The sequence below is a fragment of the Mirounga leonina genome, unplaced genomic scaffold, assembly GCF_011800145.1.
Source record: "Mirounga leonina isolate KUSES-001 unplaced genomic scaffold, KU_Mleo_1.0 Mir_151, whole genome shotgun sequence".
Classification (NCBI taxonomy): Eukaryota; Metazoa; Chordata; class Mammalia; order Carnivora; family Phocidae; genus Mirounga; species Mirounga leonina.
The window spans coordinates 59,874,947-59,894,353 of NW_023270377.1; the positions used below are offsets into that span (position 1 = coordinate 59,874,947).

The 19,407-nt window shown below is 36.7% G+C and overlaps 1 protein-coding gene across 3 annotated transcripts in view; it reads left to right on the top strand.

Annotated features, from left to right (window-relative positions):
- Positions 1-19,407, top strand: part of TLK1 (tousled like kinase 1) — a 157,209-nt gene that overhangs the window by 64,826 nt on the left and 72,976 nt on the right. For all 3 annotated transcript variants that reach the window (XM_035007793.1, XM_035007795.1, XM_035007794.1), the window contains one exon: positions 9,599-9,670. In XM_035007793.1, coding sequence (XP_034863684.1) covers positions 9,599-9,670 — 72 coding nt within the window. The remainder of the gene's footprint in view (positions 1-9,598; positions 9,671-19,407) is intronic.

Consider the following 19,407-nt stretch of genomic DNA (forward strand, 5'->3'; position numbering starts at 1 on the left):
CCCGCTCTGATACCTGGGAGTTCTGCCGCACTCAGGCACCCCCAGTCTTTCTGTGACCCCGAGGGTTCTGAGACCACACTGTCCCGCGAGGGTTCCACCCCCTACTTAGCCACTGGAGCGGCGTCCCTCAGCGGAGCCACCTTCTAAAAGTTCCGTTTTTGTGCTCTGGGGCTCTGTCACTTTCCAGAAACAGCTGACGGAGGCCCCCTCCCCCGCTGTCTCTCCTCCCAAGTATCACCTCTGATTCACTTCTCCGCACATCCTACCTTCCAGAAAGTGGTCCTTTTCTGTTCAGTGTTGTTGCTATATTCTTCGATCTCCTGTTGAGTTCGTAGGTGTTCAGAATGGTTTGATCTCTATCCAGCTGAATTCCTGAGACCAGACGAAATCCCGGTCTCCTACTCCGCCCCCATCTTGCTCCGCCCTATGTACGAGGTTTTATCAAGCTTTCTTACCCCCTCCGTGCTCCTTTCTCCTCAATAATTTGAAACTTTTATAATCTTTTTGTATTGAGATATAGTTCATATGCCATAAAATTGACCCATTTTAAAGCGTACATTTCGGGGGTTTTTAGTATATCACTAAGTTGTGCAGCTATCACCACTAATTCCAGAATATTTTTATCACCCCAAAAAGAAACCCCATACACATTAGCAGCAACATCCCATTCTCCTGCTCTCCTACCCCACACTTTAACCCTGGCAACCATTTGTCTGTTATCTGTCTCTATGGATTTGCCTCTTCTGAACATTTCATATAAATGGATTCATACAAATATACAACTTTGTTTTCCCTGGAGTTTATGGTTGAGTTATGTCTTTAGTTTTTAAGTATTCAGTGGAAGCATCTAATACTTTCTAGCAGAGATGTACAAATCTCTCATTATTTTCAAATAGAAGTTTTTCTTAATTTTTTTCTTATTTTTCTTTAGATATCCTCCCTGAAGTTTTGTTGTTCTGTTCTTCTTTAGGATAGTTGTTCTCTCTTTCTACTGGATGCCTGTCATCTTGGAATCTCCTTTCTTGACTATCATGGGAATTCCTTTTGTGTCTGTCCTGTGTTTGAGCTCTGCTTTTTGTATGCCATCTCTTTCTCTTTCTTGGTTTATTCCTTTGCTTTGGTGGAACAGATTGTCTCGTTATTTCCTGAGGAAAGGTAAATGAATAGTTACATTTTTGGGACCTTGCATATTTTCCTCCTCCCCTTGGTTGTCTGCATATAGAATTCTAGGTTGGAAATCGTTTTATTAGAACTTTGAAGGTATTGTTCCATTGCCTTCTAGCTTGCAAAGTTACTGCTGAACATTCCAATACCATTCTGATTCCTGATCCTTTGTGAGTAACCTGTTTATTCTTCCCTAAAAGCTTTTAGGATCTTCTTTTTAATCCCTGTCATTTAAAATATTTTATTATGATGGGCCTTGGTGTGGGTCTTCTTGAACCAGTATACTTGGTCAAAAGTATGCCCTTCAGTCCTGAAACCAACATATAGTTAACTTGAATTAAAAAAAAAAAAAGCATGTCCTTCAATGCAGAAACTCATGCTTTCCAGTTCTAGAAAAGAAAAGTTTTCTTGAATTATTTCTTTGATAATTTCCCCACCTGGATTTTCTTACTCTTTTTTTCTGGAACTCTTATTATTTGGACCAGGACCTCTTGAACTGATTCTAGTTTTCTTCTCTTTTTTTTTTTTTGGTCTCTTTCTGGGAATATTTCTTCAACTTTATCTTTGAATCCATACTTTTTTTTCCTTTTATTTTAGCTATTATATTTTCTTTTTCCAGTTTTTTTTTTTCCATTTTTTGGTCATGGTTCTCTAAATGTTTCATTTTTATAGTTTGCTATTAGGATATTTAGTAATGGTTTTATTTTTGTTTGAAGTTTTTTTGGTGCTCCTTTGGTTGTCTTTATTTCTTATGGACTTCTTTTAATTTTTTGTTTGTATTTCTTTAGATATGTGGTGCTGTTGGGCTTTGTTGATATACATGCATTAGGCATTGAACACTTTTTGGAAGCTATGTATGAGTAGGTAGGGGTTATTGACCAATAGGCTTTGCATAAGATGACATGGCTGGGTCATTTTTCTGCGAGGTCTTCAATTCCTCCTAAGTCTTATATCTTGAGATGCTCTGCTTTCCTAGGGAGAAATTATATAGTTTCCTATCTGTGGAGTATAAGTTTAGATACTAAGTGTCTGGAATTGAGCATGGAAAGGGGGCTAAGGGTCTCTTCAGTTAGTGTGTAGACTTGCTTTTAATACCTTCTATTTCCTCACTGTGCCTTACGTGCCTCAATCCATAGTTCTGTCTCACATTTTCAGAGATTAAATCTGGCCTGTAATAATTTTGACAACAAGATAGTAGTCAGTCATATCCTTTTTTGTCCTTATATATACAATATGTTCTCTTTTTCTGGCGGCTTTCAAGATTTTTTTCTTTTTCTTTCTTTTTATGTATTTCTCTAAAAAGATTTTAGTTTTAAGTAATCTCTACACCTAACATGGGGCTTGAACTCACAACCCTGAGATCAGGAATTGCACACTCCACCAACTGAGCTGTTCGGGTGCCCCCCAATTTTTTTCTTTTTAAAAAATTTTTAGTGGATTAATTTTTTATTGATGTATAATTGCCATGTAACATTATATTAGTTTCATGTGTACAACATAATTCCATATTTGTATATATTGCAAAATGATCACCACAGTAAGTCTAGTGAATATGTCACCACAGTTACAATTTTTTTCTTGTGATGAGAACTTTTAAGATTTAATGTCTTAGCAGTTTTCATGTATGCAATATAGTATTATTAACTATAGTCACCATACTGTCACTTATTTATGTTATCCCAGCACTTATTTTTGTTGTAACTGGAAGTTTGTATCTTTTGACTTCTTTTACCATTTCACCCACCCCAGCCCTCCTGCTTCTGGCAACTACTAATCTATTCTCTGTGGCTGTATGCTTGGGTTTTGTTTTTTGTTTGTTTTTAAGGTTCCACATATAAGTGAGATCATAAACTTTTGTCTTTCTTTTTTTTTTTTAAAGATTTTATTTATTTATTTGAGACAGAGAGAATGAGAGTCAGAGAGCATGAGGGGGAGGAGGGTCAGAGGGAGAAGCAGACTCCCTGCCGAGCAGGGAGCCTGATGCGGGACTCGATCCCGGGACTCCAGGATCATGACCTGAGCCGAAGGCAGTCGCTTAACCAACTGAGCCACCCAGGCGCCCAAACTTTTGTCTTTCTTTGACTTATTTCACCTAGTATAATGCTGTCAGGGTCCATCCATGTTATTGCAAATGGCAAGATTTCCTTCCTTTTTTTATGGCTAATATTCCCTTGTATATATGTATACCACATTTTCTTTATCCAGTCCTCCATTGATGGTCACTTAGGTTGCTTCTATCTCTTGGCTATTGTAAATAATGCTGTAGTGAACATAGGCTGCAGATATCTTTTTGAATTAGTGTTTGATTTTCTTTGGATGAATACCTAGAAGTGGAATTGCTGGGTCATATGGTAATTGTATTTTTGATATTTTTGAGGAACGTCCATACTGGCTTTTTTTTTTAAGTTTATTTAAGTAATCTCTATACCCAGCATGGGGCTCCAGCTCATGCCCCCGAAACCTAGAACCACATGCTCCACCAACTGAGCCAGCCAGGTACCCTGCTCTATGCTGTTTTCCATAGTGGCTGTACCAGTATATATTCTCCCCAATAGTGGCCAAGGGGTCCCTTTTCTCCACATCCTTGCCAACACCCTATTTTTTATCTTTTAAATAATAGCAATTCTAACAGGTGTGAGGTGTTACCGTATTGTACTTAGATACGGTTTTCTTTGTACTTCTGCTTGGAGGAATCATTGAGCTGCTTCAATCTGTAAATTTATGTCTTTAACCAAATTTTAGAATTTTTCAGGCTATTCTTCAAATATTTTTTGTGCCCATTTTTCTCTCCTGTGACTCCAAATACATGTATGTTGACTGCTACAGTGTCCCAACAGACAACTTTTTTTTTTTTTTTTTTTTTTAAAGATTTTACTTATTTAACAGAGAGAGAGGCAGTGAGGGAGGGAACACAAGCAGGGGAAGCAGGAGAGGGAGAAGCAGGCTCCCCGTTGAGCAGGGAGCCCAATGCGGGGCTTAATCCTAGGACCCTGAGGTTGTGACACCAGCCAAAGGCAGATGCCCAATGACTGAAGCACCAGGCGCCCCCAGACTACTCTTTTTCAATATTTTTTTCTCTGTATTTTTTAGTTTGAATAATTTTCTTAGCTCTGTCTTCAGTACTTTCTCCATTTTGATGTTAAGCCCATCCACTGAATTTTTTTATTTTCGAGAGTGAATTTTTCAGTCATGGGATTTTCATATGGTTCTTTTTTTATATTTTTATTTCTTTTCTGAAATTTCCAATTTGTCCATTTATTGCAAGTATATTCTCTTTTGTCATCTTGAGCATACTTAGAGTAGCTGCTTTGAGATCTTTGCTAATTTCAATATCTGAGTTACTTATGGTTGATCTCTTTTGATTGTCTTTTCTTTTGAATATGTGTCACATTTTCTTCTTTCTTTGAGAATGTTTAGAAATTTTGTATTTTATTCTTCACGTTGTGAGTAACACATTGTAATGACTCTGGGATTGGGTATATTCTTTTGGAGAGTGTTGATTTTTTGGTTATTATTTGTATTATTAGAAAACAATTAACTTGGCTGGACTAAACTCCAAACTGTTTCTCCTCTCAGAGGATGGTGGCTGACTACTCTGCTCAATTGTTTAAGTATTTGGACTGCTTAGAGTGTTTCACCCATGTATATATTAATGATCAGCCATAGACATGGGTAGAGTTAATACGCAGAATATGGAACTCTTGTTTTTGCAGTTGATTTCCAGCATATGCCCTCTCCCTTTCCGGCTGGTGCAGTAGTTCTAAACTCTGGTCTTTCAAGCCAGTAAGACTGCATATTTTGATCCAAGTTCAAGCTGCTCCATGCTACTCAGAATAGGGACCTTTGTTCAGGCAAAAGCTGTAAAAACACCCAGTTCTAATCCCTTTTTCTAAATGTTGTCTCCTATCCAGATTCTGCCTACTTTTGGTTGCTCTCAGGTGCCTTCAGGTAGTTGGTTTTTGTTTTTGTTTTTTTAAGATTTATTTATTTTAAGATTTTATTTAAGAGAGAGTGCATGTGTGAGAGAGCACATGAGCAGGGGAGAAGGGCAGAGGGAGAGGGAGAAGCAGACTCCCCGTTGAGCGGAGAGCCTGATATGAGGCTCGATCCTAGGATCCTGGGATCATTACCTGAGCTGAAGGCAGATGGTTAAAGGACTGAACCACCCAGGCGCCTCTAAGATTTATTTATTTCAGAGAGAGAGAGAGTGAGCATGCACGAGCACTTGGGGGAGAGGCACAGGGAGAGGGAGAGAGAGTCTGAGCAGACTGTGCTGAGCATAGAGTCTGACACGGGGCTCAGTCTCACAGCCCTGAGATCATGACCTAAGCTGAAACCTAGAGTCAGATGCTTAACCGACTGTGCCACCCAGGTGCCCCCACGTAGTTGTTTTTTATATTTTTTTTTCCAGAATATATAGTTATCTGTGGGAATATTGGTATGATGAGATATTCTATTACTTGTGATAGAATATTATATTTTTTGTTTTAAAAGGTAAAAATACTTCATGAATTTATATCGATACCTCCAATTCAAATCAGAACTAACAAGTTTTTTTTATGTCTCTTCTTCTATACTAAGAGTTGTGGTTCTCAAGGACATAAAGCAGATGATAGAAGTAGAATGTCACATAATTATTTACTCCTTTCTTCCATCTTACAGCAGTCTGAGTAACAATAGTTGTACTGTCACAGTGACCAAAGTGATTACTGAAAACAGTTAAATTTTTTTTTTGCTTGTGCTTTCCATAAACTTCCATCTCCTATTTTAAAAAATATTTTATTATTAACAACTTTGCATACATTTAGCCATTATTTATACTCTCTTCCATGTACTTCTCATTTAATCTTTTTTTTTTTTAGGATTGTATTTATTTATTAGAGAGACAGCGAGAGCAGGAACACAAGCAGGGGGAGTGGGAGAGGCAGAAGCAGGCTTCCTGCTGAGCAGGGAGCCTGAGGCAGGGCTCAGTCCCAGGACCCTGGGATCATGACCTGAGCCAAAGGCAGACGCTTAACAACTGAGCCACCCAGGCGCCCAATCTTTACCAACAAGTAGATCATATTATTGCTTGCTGTTAGTTCTTAGGTAGGTTCTTTTTGGTTATCTAACACTTATTCTCTAGGTTCTTTTGGAAGGCTCGTAGGAGCAGTATTTCCTGATTTCCAGCATTTTGGTAACAGTTATCTGTGCCTTCTATGTGTTCAAGAGCAATTTTACTGAATATAAAACACTTCATTTATATTTTCTTGAGTATCTTAAATATATTACTCCATTTTCTTCTGGCATATAGTGTTGCCTTGGAAAAGTTTGATGTTGGCTTTCTGGGTTGGTATTAGGTGTACGTCATGCTTTTTCAGTCAGCAGTTTCAAAAAACTTAATTTTCAAGGGCATTTCTTGCATTATAGCTTTTACTATTTTTTTATGGTAGTGGTCTTTAAAGACTTCTTTTACTTGAATGTTGAATTTTTATTGCTTCATTAGTTGTTGCCTTCTCTCTCTCTTTTTTTTTAAGATTTTATTTATTTATTTGAGAGAGAGAATGAGAGAGAGAGAGCAGGAGAGGGGGGAGGGTCAGAGGGAGAAGCAGACTCCCTGCCGAGCAGGGAGCCCGATGCGGGACTTGATCCTGGGACTCCAGGATCATGACCTGAGCCGAAGGCAGTCGCTTAACCAACTGAGCCACTCAGGCGCCCGTTGCCTTCTCTTTTATCCCTTCATTTGGATAAATGTTCAGTGGATATATGTTGTATGTGTTTTCTCTCAAGTTCATTCAGGCTTAGTCTTCATTTCTGAAACTTTTTTCCCCCCTATTTCTGATGTTTTCCTGAGTTCTGTTAACCTAAACCTGAGTTTTTTGAAATTTGGTTTATGTTGTTCTTTCATGTCTTGAGTCATTTTTGTAATGTTTTTTAGCTCATTCTAAAATAGTAGGTTACAGTTTTCACCTATTTTATGGGTGTGTGTTCTTGGTGTGGTTTCATTATTAGGATGTTATTCTGTATCTTCTTTTTTTTCTTTTTTCTTTCCTTATAATAACTTCATGGGATTGACCTAATCATTTTCTGTTGTTTACATTTTTGTGGTTTAGAATGGCTTTTCTTACAGAGCTCCTTCTGCTATTGTTTTAGGGCACTCTTCAGAAGTGTGGCATTTGCTTTCTGAAATTTCTAGGCTTTGCTCCCTTCCTTGGTTTTATCTGAGTATTCTCTTTCCTTTATCTTCATTGTACCAATTGTGCTCAATAGAAGCTAGATTGTTCCAACTAGTTCATAGAGACTAGATTGCTCCAGCTTCTTCAGAGTTCACCATGGACCTCCTATACTAAATCATTATTTGAAAGGAGAAACCCTTTGAGTTAGAGCTTTTGTACTCAAAATTGCTATTTTCAGTGTCTCTATTCTCAGATCTGACAGATACTCTGTTTCCTTTTGCTTCCTCTCATATGACACAGGTCCTGTGGTTATTGGTGATTTGTCTCCACCTGCTATCTGGGGGGAACTCATGGAGATTCCTTGTCAGCCAGTTTTTTGTAAATGTTGTCTGTTGGTTTGGGGTTTGTATTTTTATCTGAGGATTTAGGGATGCTCAAAAATATTGGCGTGGCTTCTGTTTTCCCTGAATCTAATTTACCACTTGTTAATTGCTGTTTATGGTTTGTTTTGTTTCAAGTTTGATAATCTTGCTCTAATTAGATTATACCTTCCTCCAGATAGTGCTGGAATATTAATCAGTTCGAGTGCTGGTTTATGTTGAAAACAGCCTTTAGGTTGTCCAGCATAGTACTAGACATATATCTAATGACTCAGAGTCATCAGTTTAGAAGTTAGCCTAAGGGTAATTGTAGGCCAATTTCCAACCTTTTAATAGTGGGATTAGTACCTACTCTTATCTTTTTTCCCCCATTCGAGAACTTTGTTTTTTGTTTTTTAAATTTAAATTCAGTTAATTAACATATAATGCATTATTAGTTTCAGAGGTAGAGATCAGTGATTCATCAGTCTTATATAACACCCAGTACTCATTATTAATATCACGTGCCTGCCTTGATGTCCATCACTCAGTTACCCCATCTCTCCCACTCTTCTCCCCTCCAGCAACCCTCAATTTGTTTCCTATGATTAAGAGTCTCTTATGGTTTGTTTCCCTCTCTGATTTCATCTTGTTTTATTTTCCCTCCCTTCCCTTATGATCCTTTGTTTTGTTTCTTAAATTCCATATATGAGTGAGATTGTTTGATAATTGTCTTTCTCTGATGATTTATTTCACTTAGTGTACACACACACACACACACATCTTTATCCATTCATCTTTCAATGGACATCTGAGCTATTTCCATAGTTTGGCTATTGTGGACATTGCTGCTGTAAACATTGGGATGCAGATGCCCCTTTGAATCACTACATTTGCATCTTCGGGATAAATACCTGGTGGTAGCACCTACTCTTAAGTTGCAGGAAAACAGGGATATTAGGTGGCCTGCCTGTACACGAAGGTCATTCATGCATCATCTTTGTGTGTATGCCATAGCATGTCATCCTCTGATCTAAATATTACTGGAAGACATTGATTTGTTACTGATGGTCCAAAAAGTCTACAAAATAATGAGCATCATAGAAACATATTGGAAACATAGCTGATGTCATCCTACAAAATGATAGCTCATTTCTCTTGGTCACTGTCTAAAAACAATGTAAAGGAAATGTAGTAACTCAGGTGAAGCAATTAAAATGGTAGAGATGGTAAAAGATTTTCTTGAAAGACTAAACCAAAACAAACAAAAAACCAGGGATTGTCCAGTTTGTTGATATAAAGAGAGGCAGAGGGGTGTGGATGGGATGTGATGGAATTTGATAAGATTTTGAAGGGAATTAAGGAGCACAAATAATACTTTTGGTTAAAGGAAGCATCAGTTTTTATATACTGGGTTGTAATTTTAGGGATCTTGTTATCCTAGTAATAGCCCAGTTCCTTTGCTCCTGAATTTGGTATTCTAAAAAATCAGCTAAAACAACTCAGTTCCTGAAACACAGATCTTTATTGATTTGGTAAAACTTTCCAAGATATTTGTAGTGTTAAGTAATTGATATTTCTTATTTTTAAGATTTATCTATTTATTTTAGAGAGAGCACGCACAGGAGGGGCAGAGGGAAAGGCAGAGAGAATCTCAGGCAGACACCGGGCTGAGCACAGAGCCTGACACAGGGCTTGATCTTATGACCCTGAGATCAGGACCCTAGCTGAAACCAAGAGTTCGTCACTTAACTGACTCTGCCACCCATGCACCCTGATATTTCTTATCTTTACTTCATTTAACTTCCTTGCTTAAAGGAATCATACTTTATTTTCATTTATGAATGTGGATTATTTACCTTGTAGTATGTTTCATCTAAAATTACTCCTAATTTTTACCTTTTTAAAAATTTTTAACAGGCCTCAACAAATAATGAAAGTTCTAATCACAGTTTTGGAAGCTTGGGATCTTTAAGTGACAAAGAATCTGAGGTAAGTAACTTCATTTTAAATATGGTGCTATTAAAGTAAAAGCTGGAATCACCTTTTTTCTTTTAATAGTTTTTCCTCCCCCCCCCCCCCCCAGCAATCCTTGTGGTAAAGGTTAATGCTAAAGTTTCTGGTAGGAACATTTTGTTCTGCCTTATGCAGCACAGTATTCAGACTGAAGACTGTTTGGCATTAGAAAGAAAATATAGTTTCTTTGGTGACGTAGTTGAACTTCTACATTAGTGGTATAGATGTTCTTAATGGAAGACAGTTACTAGCCATTCATAATTCTAGTAGGCGAAAGTGGTTTTTGAACTGTGTTTACAGTTTTCTATTATTTTTTGTTATACTTCCCTCTTAGCTTGGTTCTGAGTAAGGGTTTGCTTACTTCCTGAGATATAGATAATAAATTTTTTTCTTTTTGAAATTTCTTGTCGAATTTCATGCCGTTGGTTTTCATTTTTCATATTTAAAAAATCTGGAAAATCCTCTCTCCTCCCACCCACTTCCCGACCCCACTAAGAACATACATGGAATTTTACAAGTAGGTATTTAGATCCATGGTACAGTTAACATTGAGCATGATACACTTGATGGCATCTGTTTGAAATATGTATGCAGGAAGTTCTTTGGGTTTTAGCATTCATTTGATGCTGCAACATCACTCTTTGTGGCTACAACCTTACAATATTTCCTTTGCTCAGATTATAGACATCTGTTACTTTTCAGTGCATGCGTGTGTGTGTGTGTGTGTGTGTGTGTGTTTTCCCTTCAGTGTTAACTTATTTCTCTTTGATCCTTTTTGGTCTTTTTTCTACTTGGGTTAGTATAGATATATCCCCTTGATAACACCAGCAGGTCATTAGCACTCAGTAACTCTTAGCCATTTGGTTTTGGTGTTCAGTGGAAAGAGAATATCAAAGGTGGCATTTTTTTAAGTCCTGTGTTATTGAGAGCATCTAGGAATCTCTCTAGGTAGACAGTTTTGTGCAGTACTGTGCAGGCACCCTGACACTCCAAAGGAGTGTGGCATAGGGTTTTCACTCATCAGGCTTTCCCTTCCACAGAGACAACTGGCAGGCAGCTGAAAGGACTGTGCAAGTGACGGGACTTTATCCGCAGTAGGTTCCCTTGAGGTAAGCGTTAGTAGCCCCTGTAGTACCAGATTATCACAGTTTAGTTTTTTTTTTCAAATTAGCACACTTAAATTAAGTCCTTAAAAATTGTAGGTTTAGATTTAGTCAGAGTACAGCTTTTTAGAAACTATATCAAGAATGTTTTCACTTTTTATCTCCTGGACTTTGGAACATTTCTTGATATTTCCAGATTTTGGTCTATTTAGTAATTTCACATGCCCTTCCTTTCATAGGCTGTTATGTTACAAAGGGCAATAAAATAATTTTAGATATTTCCCTTTTCTCTTCACCAAATCTGATGTTTTTGACAGATTTTTTATAGCAAAACATAGTAAAAGATCATCTGTAACAGGTATTTCTGTGTTCTTTATAGTCTCCCAATATAAGCTGTAGACGCAGCTTTAATTTTTTCAAAGGAATCAGTCTATAAGAAAGTACCACTTCCCTTTAAAGAATTCCAAGAATCACTTTTGATTGTATTTTTAGTTAAAAAAAAATTTTTTTTAAGACCATACTGTAATTTACAGTGAAGTACAATTCGGTTAAGCATTGCATATACTTCGGTTAATTTGTATAGAAATTTTGATATTTGAAGCATTTACAGAAAATCTTAAAAATTTGGGGGCTTTTGCTGGTCTGTGTTCAGCATCAAGAATTTTTACAAATTGTTAAGTCAAGTGGCACAGTATTTTGGAAATGACTACAGCTTATACATTTTCCTTAAGATTTGAAGAAGCAATTTTTTTTGTCTTATCATTTAAGAAGCTACTTATCTGGAAAATGATTTCCAGGTTTTATTTCTATACTAGATACTTCAACAAATTTCCTTGGGGTGAAATTTTACACACCTGAAAATACAGGTATTTGTCGATCATTATGTGAAGTTGTTGGGCGTGAACAATTATAGGGTCAAGTACTACTTTCTTTCCTGGTGCACCAGTAGTAAAGTTTATGTAGTATTGTTCTTTGATGTCATTTTATTCTTTTGGTACTCCATCCCCTGATCCATTACATTTTCTTAAATAGTAGTTTTTGTTTATATGAAAAATAGTACTGACGGTTTATTTAAAAAAAAAAATAGCTTTTCTCTCCACCTCACTCTTCATTCTTTCAGCTCTTCTTCCTGGTATTTATTTCCACATTTTAATATAAATAATATGCATATCTTGAGCTTTTGTTTCTTCAGTTGGGCATTTTCCTCCCACCCAGTACTCTCAGATGCCCAGAACTCCTCTGTTTTCTAGCTTTTTACTTTTAAAACTGAAAAGCATCTGATATTCACTGTTAAACTCCTTTGAATCTACTTCAATTGAAATTTTTCATTTCAGTTTATATATGAATTACTTCTTATATGGATTTGCCTTTTATTTCTAAATGTAGAATTGTAGAACAGAAAGGTTTTTCCCTTTGTTAATGAAATTGCCTAGTTGGTAGGAAGGTGTCAGTCTTGTTTTTGCTTCATTTTACATCATTCTAGGTCTGTTCAGTATGTTCCAAAAATTTACTGTGTTTTCAGTAAGCATTTATTACATATGTGTTATCTTCTAGCCTCTGTGCCCAAGCAAAGAGAATATAAAAAAATGAATACAATGCAATCCCTACCTTCACATGAGATCACTCTCTAGTAGGACAAACTGCTTCATAAACAGTGTAGACTATGCTATAATAGATGTAAGCACAAGGTACTATGGGAGCAAAGAGCAAGAAACCCCTAATTCCATCTTTGCTGGGGAGAAGGTGGGGGAGAAAAGTCAAGTCTTCCTTTAAAGGAGAGAGGATAGTTGAGTTGTTAGGCTGTGAATTCATCCCAGAAGACAAGGGTAAAGTACGAGAAGAAGACAGGCAGAAAGACTAGGATACACTTTTGCTTTTGCATGGAAGCATGGCAAGTAGTTCTGTTCAAGGCATGAGGCAGTGATTCTCAACCCTTATGCACTTTTAGATCACCTGAGAAGCTTAAAAAATATACCAAGCTGCCTACTGGTTTGAAGACCTCTGGAATAGGTAGGCTATGCAAGAATGGTAAAAGATAGGTAGGAGTCAGGGTTTGAAAGCCCTTGTACTTCGTAGTAAGGAATTTGGACTGTTGTCTAGATAATGGAGAGCCATTTAAACAGGAGGAACAAAAGGCAAAGTAGAGATGAATAGGCTCCCCCAGTTTGTAGTGTAGAGGATAAAATTGGAGGGAATGAAACCTAAGTTGGGAAGATCATTTAGTTAAGGAATATTGTCTCCTTTACAAAACTCCCAACTTCCACAGTTTAATATTAGGAGGAAAAACTTCAAGTGGGCAGGGTTCTAATTAAAGTGTTCTCAAGTTTACCTTTTGGGCTCTGCCTTCCCCTTCAGATTCTCAAACTTTGGTTAATGGTATTACTCCCCAGGTCCATGCTTCTCAAACTTCAGTGTGCAAGTGAATTACCAACAGTTCCTTTTGTCTATAGATCTGGGGTGGGGGTTTGCATTTCTGACAAGCTCTCGGATTTCCCTAGATTATAAAAGTAGAATCAGTATGGTTTAATGACTGAATGAGGGGAAAGAAGGAAAGGGAAGAGCCTAGGATTATTTAAAGGTATCTAGCTTTAGGTGAATGTTAGTGCCTTTGACCAAAATAGACAACACAGAAGGAAGAAACATAGGTTTGGCATAGAAGATAATGAATTAAATTCTGGACAACACTGAGTTTGAACATCTGTGAATTGACCAAATGAAGATGGTACTTCAGATAGGCAGTAGGAGTTATCTGGAGCTCAGGAAAGAGGTCAGGTTAGAGATGAAGACTTAGAGGAGTTTTTGGCACAGGTGACCACTTTGAGTGGTCATAGGATTCTTGGGGGTGGGTCTCTGAGAGTCTTTCTGGGGCTTCCCAGGGTCAAAACAATTTTTATAGTAGTGCTAAGGCATTATTTGCCCCCCCCCTTTTTTTACAATAATGCTAAGACATATCTGGCTTTTTAACTTTCATTTTCTCTGGAGTTTACAGTGAAAATTTCCAGTCTGTAATGACACATGATGACATCATCACCCTGACTTACAAATTGTGTACTTGTATATTCTGATGTTTCAAAACTTCTTTAGTTTTAACATCTAGAATAGTAAATATCGATAGTTATAGCCTATGCAAAGCTGAGGCATCCTTGACAGTTTTAAGAGTTTGTAGAGGAGTCCTGGGACCTAAAAGTTTAAAAATTGCTTCTGTGGGTGAACTCATTTTGATAGTGCGTGTAATGCTGGGAAATGTTAGCAGGCGAGGTAAGCGTGCTAGAGTAAGAGTAGTAGTCTGGTAAGGAGGTAGACCGTAGGAAGAAGAGGAGAAAGAGGGGAGAATAAGGAGTAGAACTAAATGTCACAGAAGTCAATTAAGATAATGACTATAAAAAGTGACTAAGAATTGTCACTTAGGCTTAGTTTTAGTAGACTAATGGGAGCAAGATACTAGATTGTAGCCCATTAAAGAGAGCTGGGATAGTGAGGAAATAGTGACAGCAAATATTGACTACTCTCGGCAGAATCTTCATGATAAGGGAGATGGTGTCTAGAGTCTTAACAGGCTCGACATATTATGTATAGGGAAGGGCTTGTAGCAGAGCTGTAACGACAGGACAAGGAAAGTGCTGAAAAGAGAGGAGAAAATAGAACCAAACTTAACACCTTTTTTGGGGAGGTGGTATGAAATGCTGAGATCCAGAACCTGGGTGGGCAGGTTTCATTGTGGACAGAATTAACTGGGAACAGCTTTTCCCCTGATGGGCAAACTTCCAGCCTAATAACCTTTCTCTTACTCCACAGTGAAATAGAGTTTATCAGCTGAAGGAAAGAATCATGAGTTGGTTGTGGGTGTGAGAATGATGAAAATTTTATGGGAGGGACCAGAAGGGGAGTTTGCAGGGAATGGAGGGAGATGGCCATTCATCTTATTTTAAATGTTTCAGAATGCCTGAAGGAGTTGGAAACAGGATCTGTGCGTATTGTTTGCTGGCCAAAAGTCCAGATTATTTTATGAGGATAAGAGAAGGAGCCCATATTTCTTGGTTATCAGTGTTTTCCAAGTTTTAAAGTCTGCCTGATTCACCTATTTGCAGTTCTTCAAGGACCCATCTCTAACTAAGCACAAAGACCTACTCTAACTTTCTCTAAATTCTTTGCATTTGCCGTCTCCACTCATCTTTACCTCAGGATGCTAAGATAAATTACCTTGTAGCTCGTTTGGAATTTATAATGAACAGTTACACCATAACTCTCCTCCCTACCTCTCCTTTTGGATGTCCTAGGATGTATTTTATGTTACTTTGTCTTATTTTATTTCTTACTAAGGTTGAAATATTTGTGACCGAATATAAATGATTGAATTACATCATCTTTAATAATGTTGGAGAAGCACATTTAAGTCTATTTATACCTGTGTCCTTACATACAACATATTACATAATAATGTTGATAAAGCAAACACATGTCAAATTATTTTATTTTTGCCTCAATTTAATCTTTAATATTCATCTTTTATAATTCTTCTGTGTAACCTGAATCATTGATGTTGAACACTTTATTTTTATTTATTTACTTATTTTAACATTTTACTTATTTGAGAATGAGAGAGAGACCACAAGCAGGGCAAGCGACAGAGGGAGAGGGAGAAGCAGACTCCCCGCTGAGCTGGGAGACCAACGTGGGGCTCAGTCCCAGGAGCTTGGGATCATGACCTGAGCTGAAGACAGACGCTTAACTGACTGAGGCACCCAGGCACCCCTGTGTTGAACATTTTTAAAAAGATTATTTCTCTTTCTAAAGCCAGTTTTTTTTTCCCCCCTTCCTCTTGAGTAATTAATTACCAGTTCTTTAACCCTCTGTCCACTAGCATTGAATTACTGTTTATTTTTGGTCCAAGTACATTTGATTTCTGAGATATTTAGGATTAAGGATTTTAATTATAGGTATATGGAAGCTACGATAGTTGTTGGATCTAGACATTTAAACTTAGATCCATTTTCAGAATTGTAATGATTGTAATGAGAGAAAAATATGGTGCCTTGATTGTCTTAATTTACCTCTAATGTTGATTCATGAAGGTCATTTTATGAAAGTTCTGATTAACTTTGTCATTTGAATTAAGTTTCTAGAAGTGGTTTTGAAACCTAAATGAGATTTTTTTTTTTCTCATTTGAGTTGAAGTGATGGTATTAAAGATAGTTTGAAGCATTAATTCTTCATTAATTCTTTTCTTGTTCTTTTTTTAAGAAGAATTTTCAAAGGACCACATTATGTATGGTTTCTTATTTTCATATTTTGGATGAAGTAGAAATTAAGAACACCAGGGAATTGGACCTAAAACTAGGTTGGATCTGACTTTAGGAGTGCATTATTTCCATTTCTAGGACTAGTGGCAATTGTTTATAGAGTTCTTTAATAGGTTATTTTTAACCTAAAATCTACTTTGTTGAAGTAGGTATTTAAAAATTACATATACACATGTATAAATTGATTTAAATGGGTTATATTCTGATATTAGTAAATTGGCTGAATTAGTAGAGTGGTAAGAGTACTTCCTGTTTTTATCTCGTTTCTGCTCATACCCATCTCTACTTTTTATATTTCTTTTTTGCCCTCTTAATAGTGTTTGGCTTAAATGTTTGCTCAGTGAATACTTAGGTATCCTAGATTGATTGGAAATTATGATTCTATTTGAAGATAGAGGTAAAACTGACCTTAAATTTTAGGTTTTAGATAGATTTTTAAAAAAAATTCGTTAAAGTTTTACTTGTCTGTATGTATTTGTTATAATCCAGAAAAATCTTTTTTTTAATGTCTTAGTCTGAATACCCAGTAAGAAAGAAGACTTGAAAAATGAGTTTAGTGGTGTGTGGTTAAGTATCACTGAAAGTTACATTTTCATGCCTATTCCTCCCCTAGGTGAATTACCTTGTTTTTGACTTTATTCTGTTTAAATCTGTTCAGCTCCTCAAGATTGTTAGAAAACTACTAGTTCATTGCCCTCATCAATTTTAAGAAATACTCTTTGTGTCCTGCTGCTTACATTCTTTTCTAAAATATTTTAGCCTGATAAATGATTTTTGTGGTATTCTTCTTGATGGGTTCCTCCATCTTTTCTTATCTTTGTGCTAGTAGTATTTTCTCATTACTTCTTACTGTGTTAGGTGGGCCAAACCAGAAATCTTAGTAAGTATTACTGTTAATTGTTTTACTAAGACATTGTATATAACAGTGTTTCTGTATATAATATATAATGCGTAATAACAGTGTCCTCCTGAAGGAGAGTAATCTGTGTGCATCCAAAATAGTGTATAACAGTAATAAAGACATTTTCTCATTAGAGGATTTAAGTTTGTTTTTTTCTCTCCCTTATAAGACTACTAATCATACTTCTAAATTAAGAGATTTAAAAGTTCCTGTGAAATATCTGGAATTACTTTGTAAAATTTCCTTTTATTTAAAAAGAGAAAACTATATTTATTTAATTCTACCACTATACATTAAAGGACATGCTCTTATAGAAGCTATATTCACCAAAAGTTAGAGTGTCTGACCCTAACATATGTAATAGGACAGGGTTCACAGCAAAGGAAGTGGGTCTATCTTGGTTGAATATATATGTCCTTAGTGTCCTGGAAGGAAACGTGAACTGGAAACCAAATGTGGGTCTGACATTGGCTCTCTGCCTCTTTTTCTGTAAAGGTGGAGGACTATGTGTGTCAGAGTCAACTGGGAAACTTTTTCAAAGGAGAAAGAACTTCCTGCTTGGAAGTTCTGATACACTCCGAGTAGATAATCTTTCGCTTTATTATAAATCATGAAATCTTGAAATAATGTTCTATAACCCATTTACTTAGCCAGGAAATAAATAGCTTAGTTAAATGTTTCCCTTTACACAAATGCATTTAGTGTCAGTGGTTAGTTGTTTTTTTAGAACAAAAACGTTCTAAGCTGATTGATGAAAATAAGATTGGAAGAGAAAAATGCCAAGTCATTCTAAGATACTTTTAAATTGGAACCTGGTATAGTGCTTGACCATAGTGTATACTCAGTAAATATTTGTTGAATGAATAAATCTAACATCGCTTTAGTTGTAGCATACTATACAGGTAGTTTTTGTGTCAACAACTACAAATGATTCTTATATATTCATCAAAGCAAGATTCCTTAACCTTAACCTTTTTGACATTTGGGGTTAGATAATTCTTGAGGTGTGGTGGGTTGTCTTGTGAATGCAGTATGTTTATCAGCATCTCTGCCAAACACATTAGATATCTGTAGCCCACTCTCTCTCTCCCCGCCAACCTCCCCTCCCCCACTTGTGAGTCCAGGTATCCAGAGTATCTCCAGGTATTGCCAAATATCGCCTGGTTGAGAACCACCCCATTAATGAAGGAGAGAGAGTAGTTTGAGCATGCTACCTATGGAGCTAGATTATAACTCTTACATTTCACATCTCCTAAGTATGGAAACTGAAGCCTAGAGAGGTTAATGAATTTGCCTACAGATAGTAAGTTAACAGTCAAAATTCTAATTCTAAAGTATCTGTTTTGTTTCGAAGTGATGCTCTCAACTACTGTGTCTACACTTTCTCTCTCTGTATAACTAAGATAATGTGTAACTCATTAGATAAATGATCCTAGCTAGTCTTTTGAAAAAAAAAAAAAAAGGTATTCTTTTTTGGAAAAATTTAGATTTAAGATGATTTATAGTAACATCAAATTTGCCAATCCAAGATATCCCTGGACTAACAACATTTCACAAATATTTTATCTGATAAATACTGCTTTTAGTCTGGATTTTAAGGTCAGTCAGCACAAGCTGACATTACTGAGAAGTTTGGCTTCAGTATGTTATACTATAGTAGAGTTTTAAAAATATTAGATATATTTTTAAGTCAGCAGAGCATAGTATGATTAATTCTCATTTTCTAAAATAACAGAGTAACCATGACAACCCATTGGACTTCTTATATCCTAATGAATTTTCTGCTGTATGCCACAATTTGAGTCTTTAATTTTTAATAGAAGATTATGTTAAGAATATTTTTTTTTTTTAAGATTTACTTACTTGAGAGAGGGAGAGAGTGCCTGAGTGCCCGCGTGTGGGTGGGGGGAGGGGCAGAGGGAGAGAGAGAATCTGAAACAGATTCCCACTGAGCTTGGAGCCCAACATGGGGCTCTTATCTCACAATCCATGAGATCATGGTCCTGAGCCGAAATCAGGAGTCAGATGCTTAAACAACTGAGCCACCTAGGTGCCCCAAGAATAATTTCTTAATTTTAGACAATTTCCAATGTGGACTATACAGGACTTACTACTATATATATAGATGGCCTATTGCTAATTCATTGGCATCATTTTGGAGCTCTTTTTTGTTTGTTTAAGATTTATTTATTTATTTGAGAGGGAAGAGAGAGTCTTAAGCAGACTCTGAGCTGAGCATGGAGCCCGGCATGGGGCTCGATCTGGACGCTTAACTGACTGCACCACCCAGGTGCCCCAGAGCTCTTTAAAAAGTAAGGATTCCTTTGGTCTTTCTCCAGAGATGGTTAACTTTGGAATGGGGACTTCAGCATGAGCTTTAAATAAAAGCTTTGTAAGTGATTATGATGT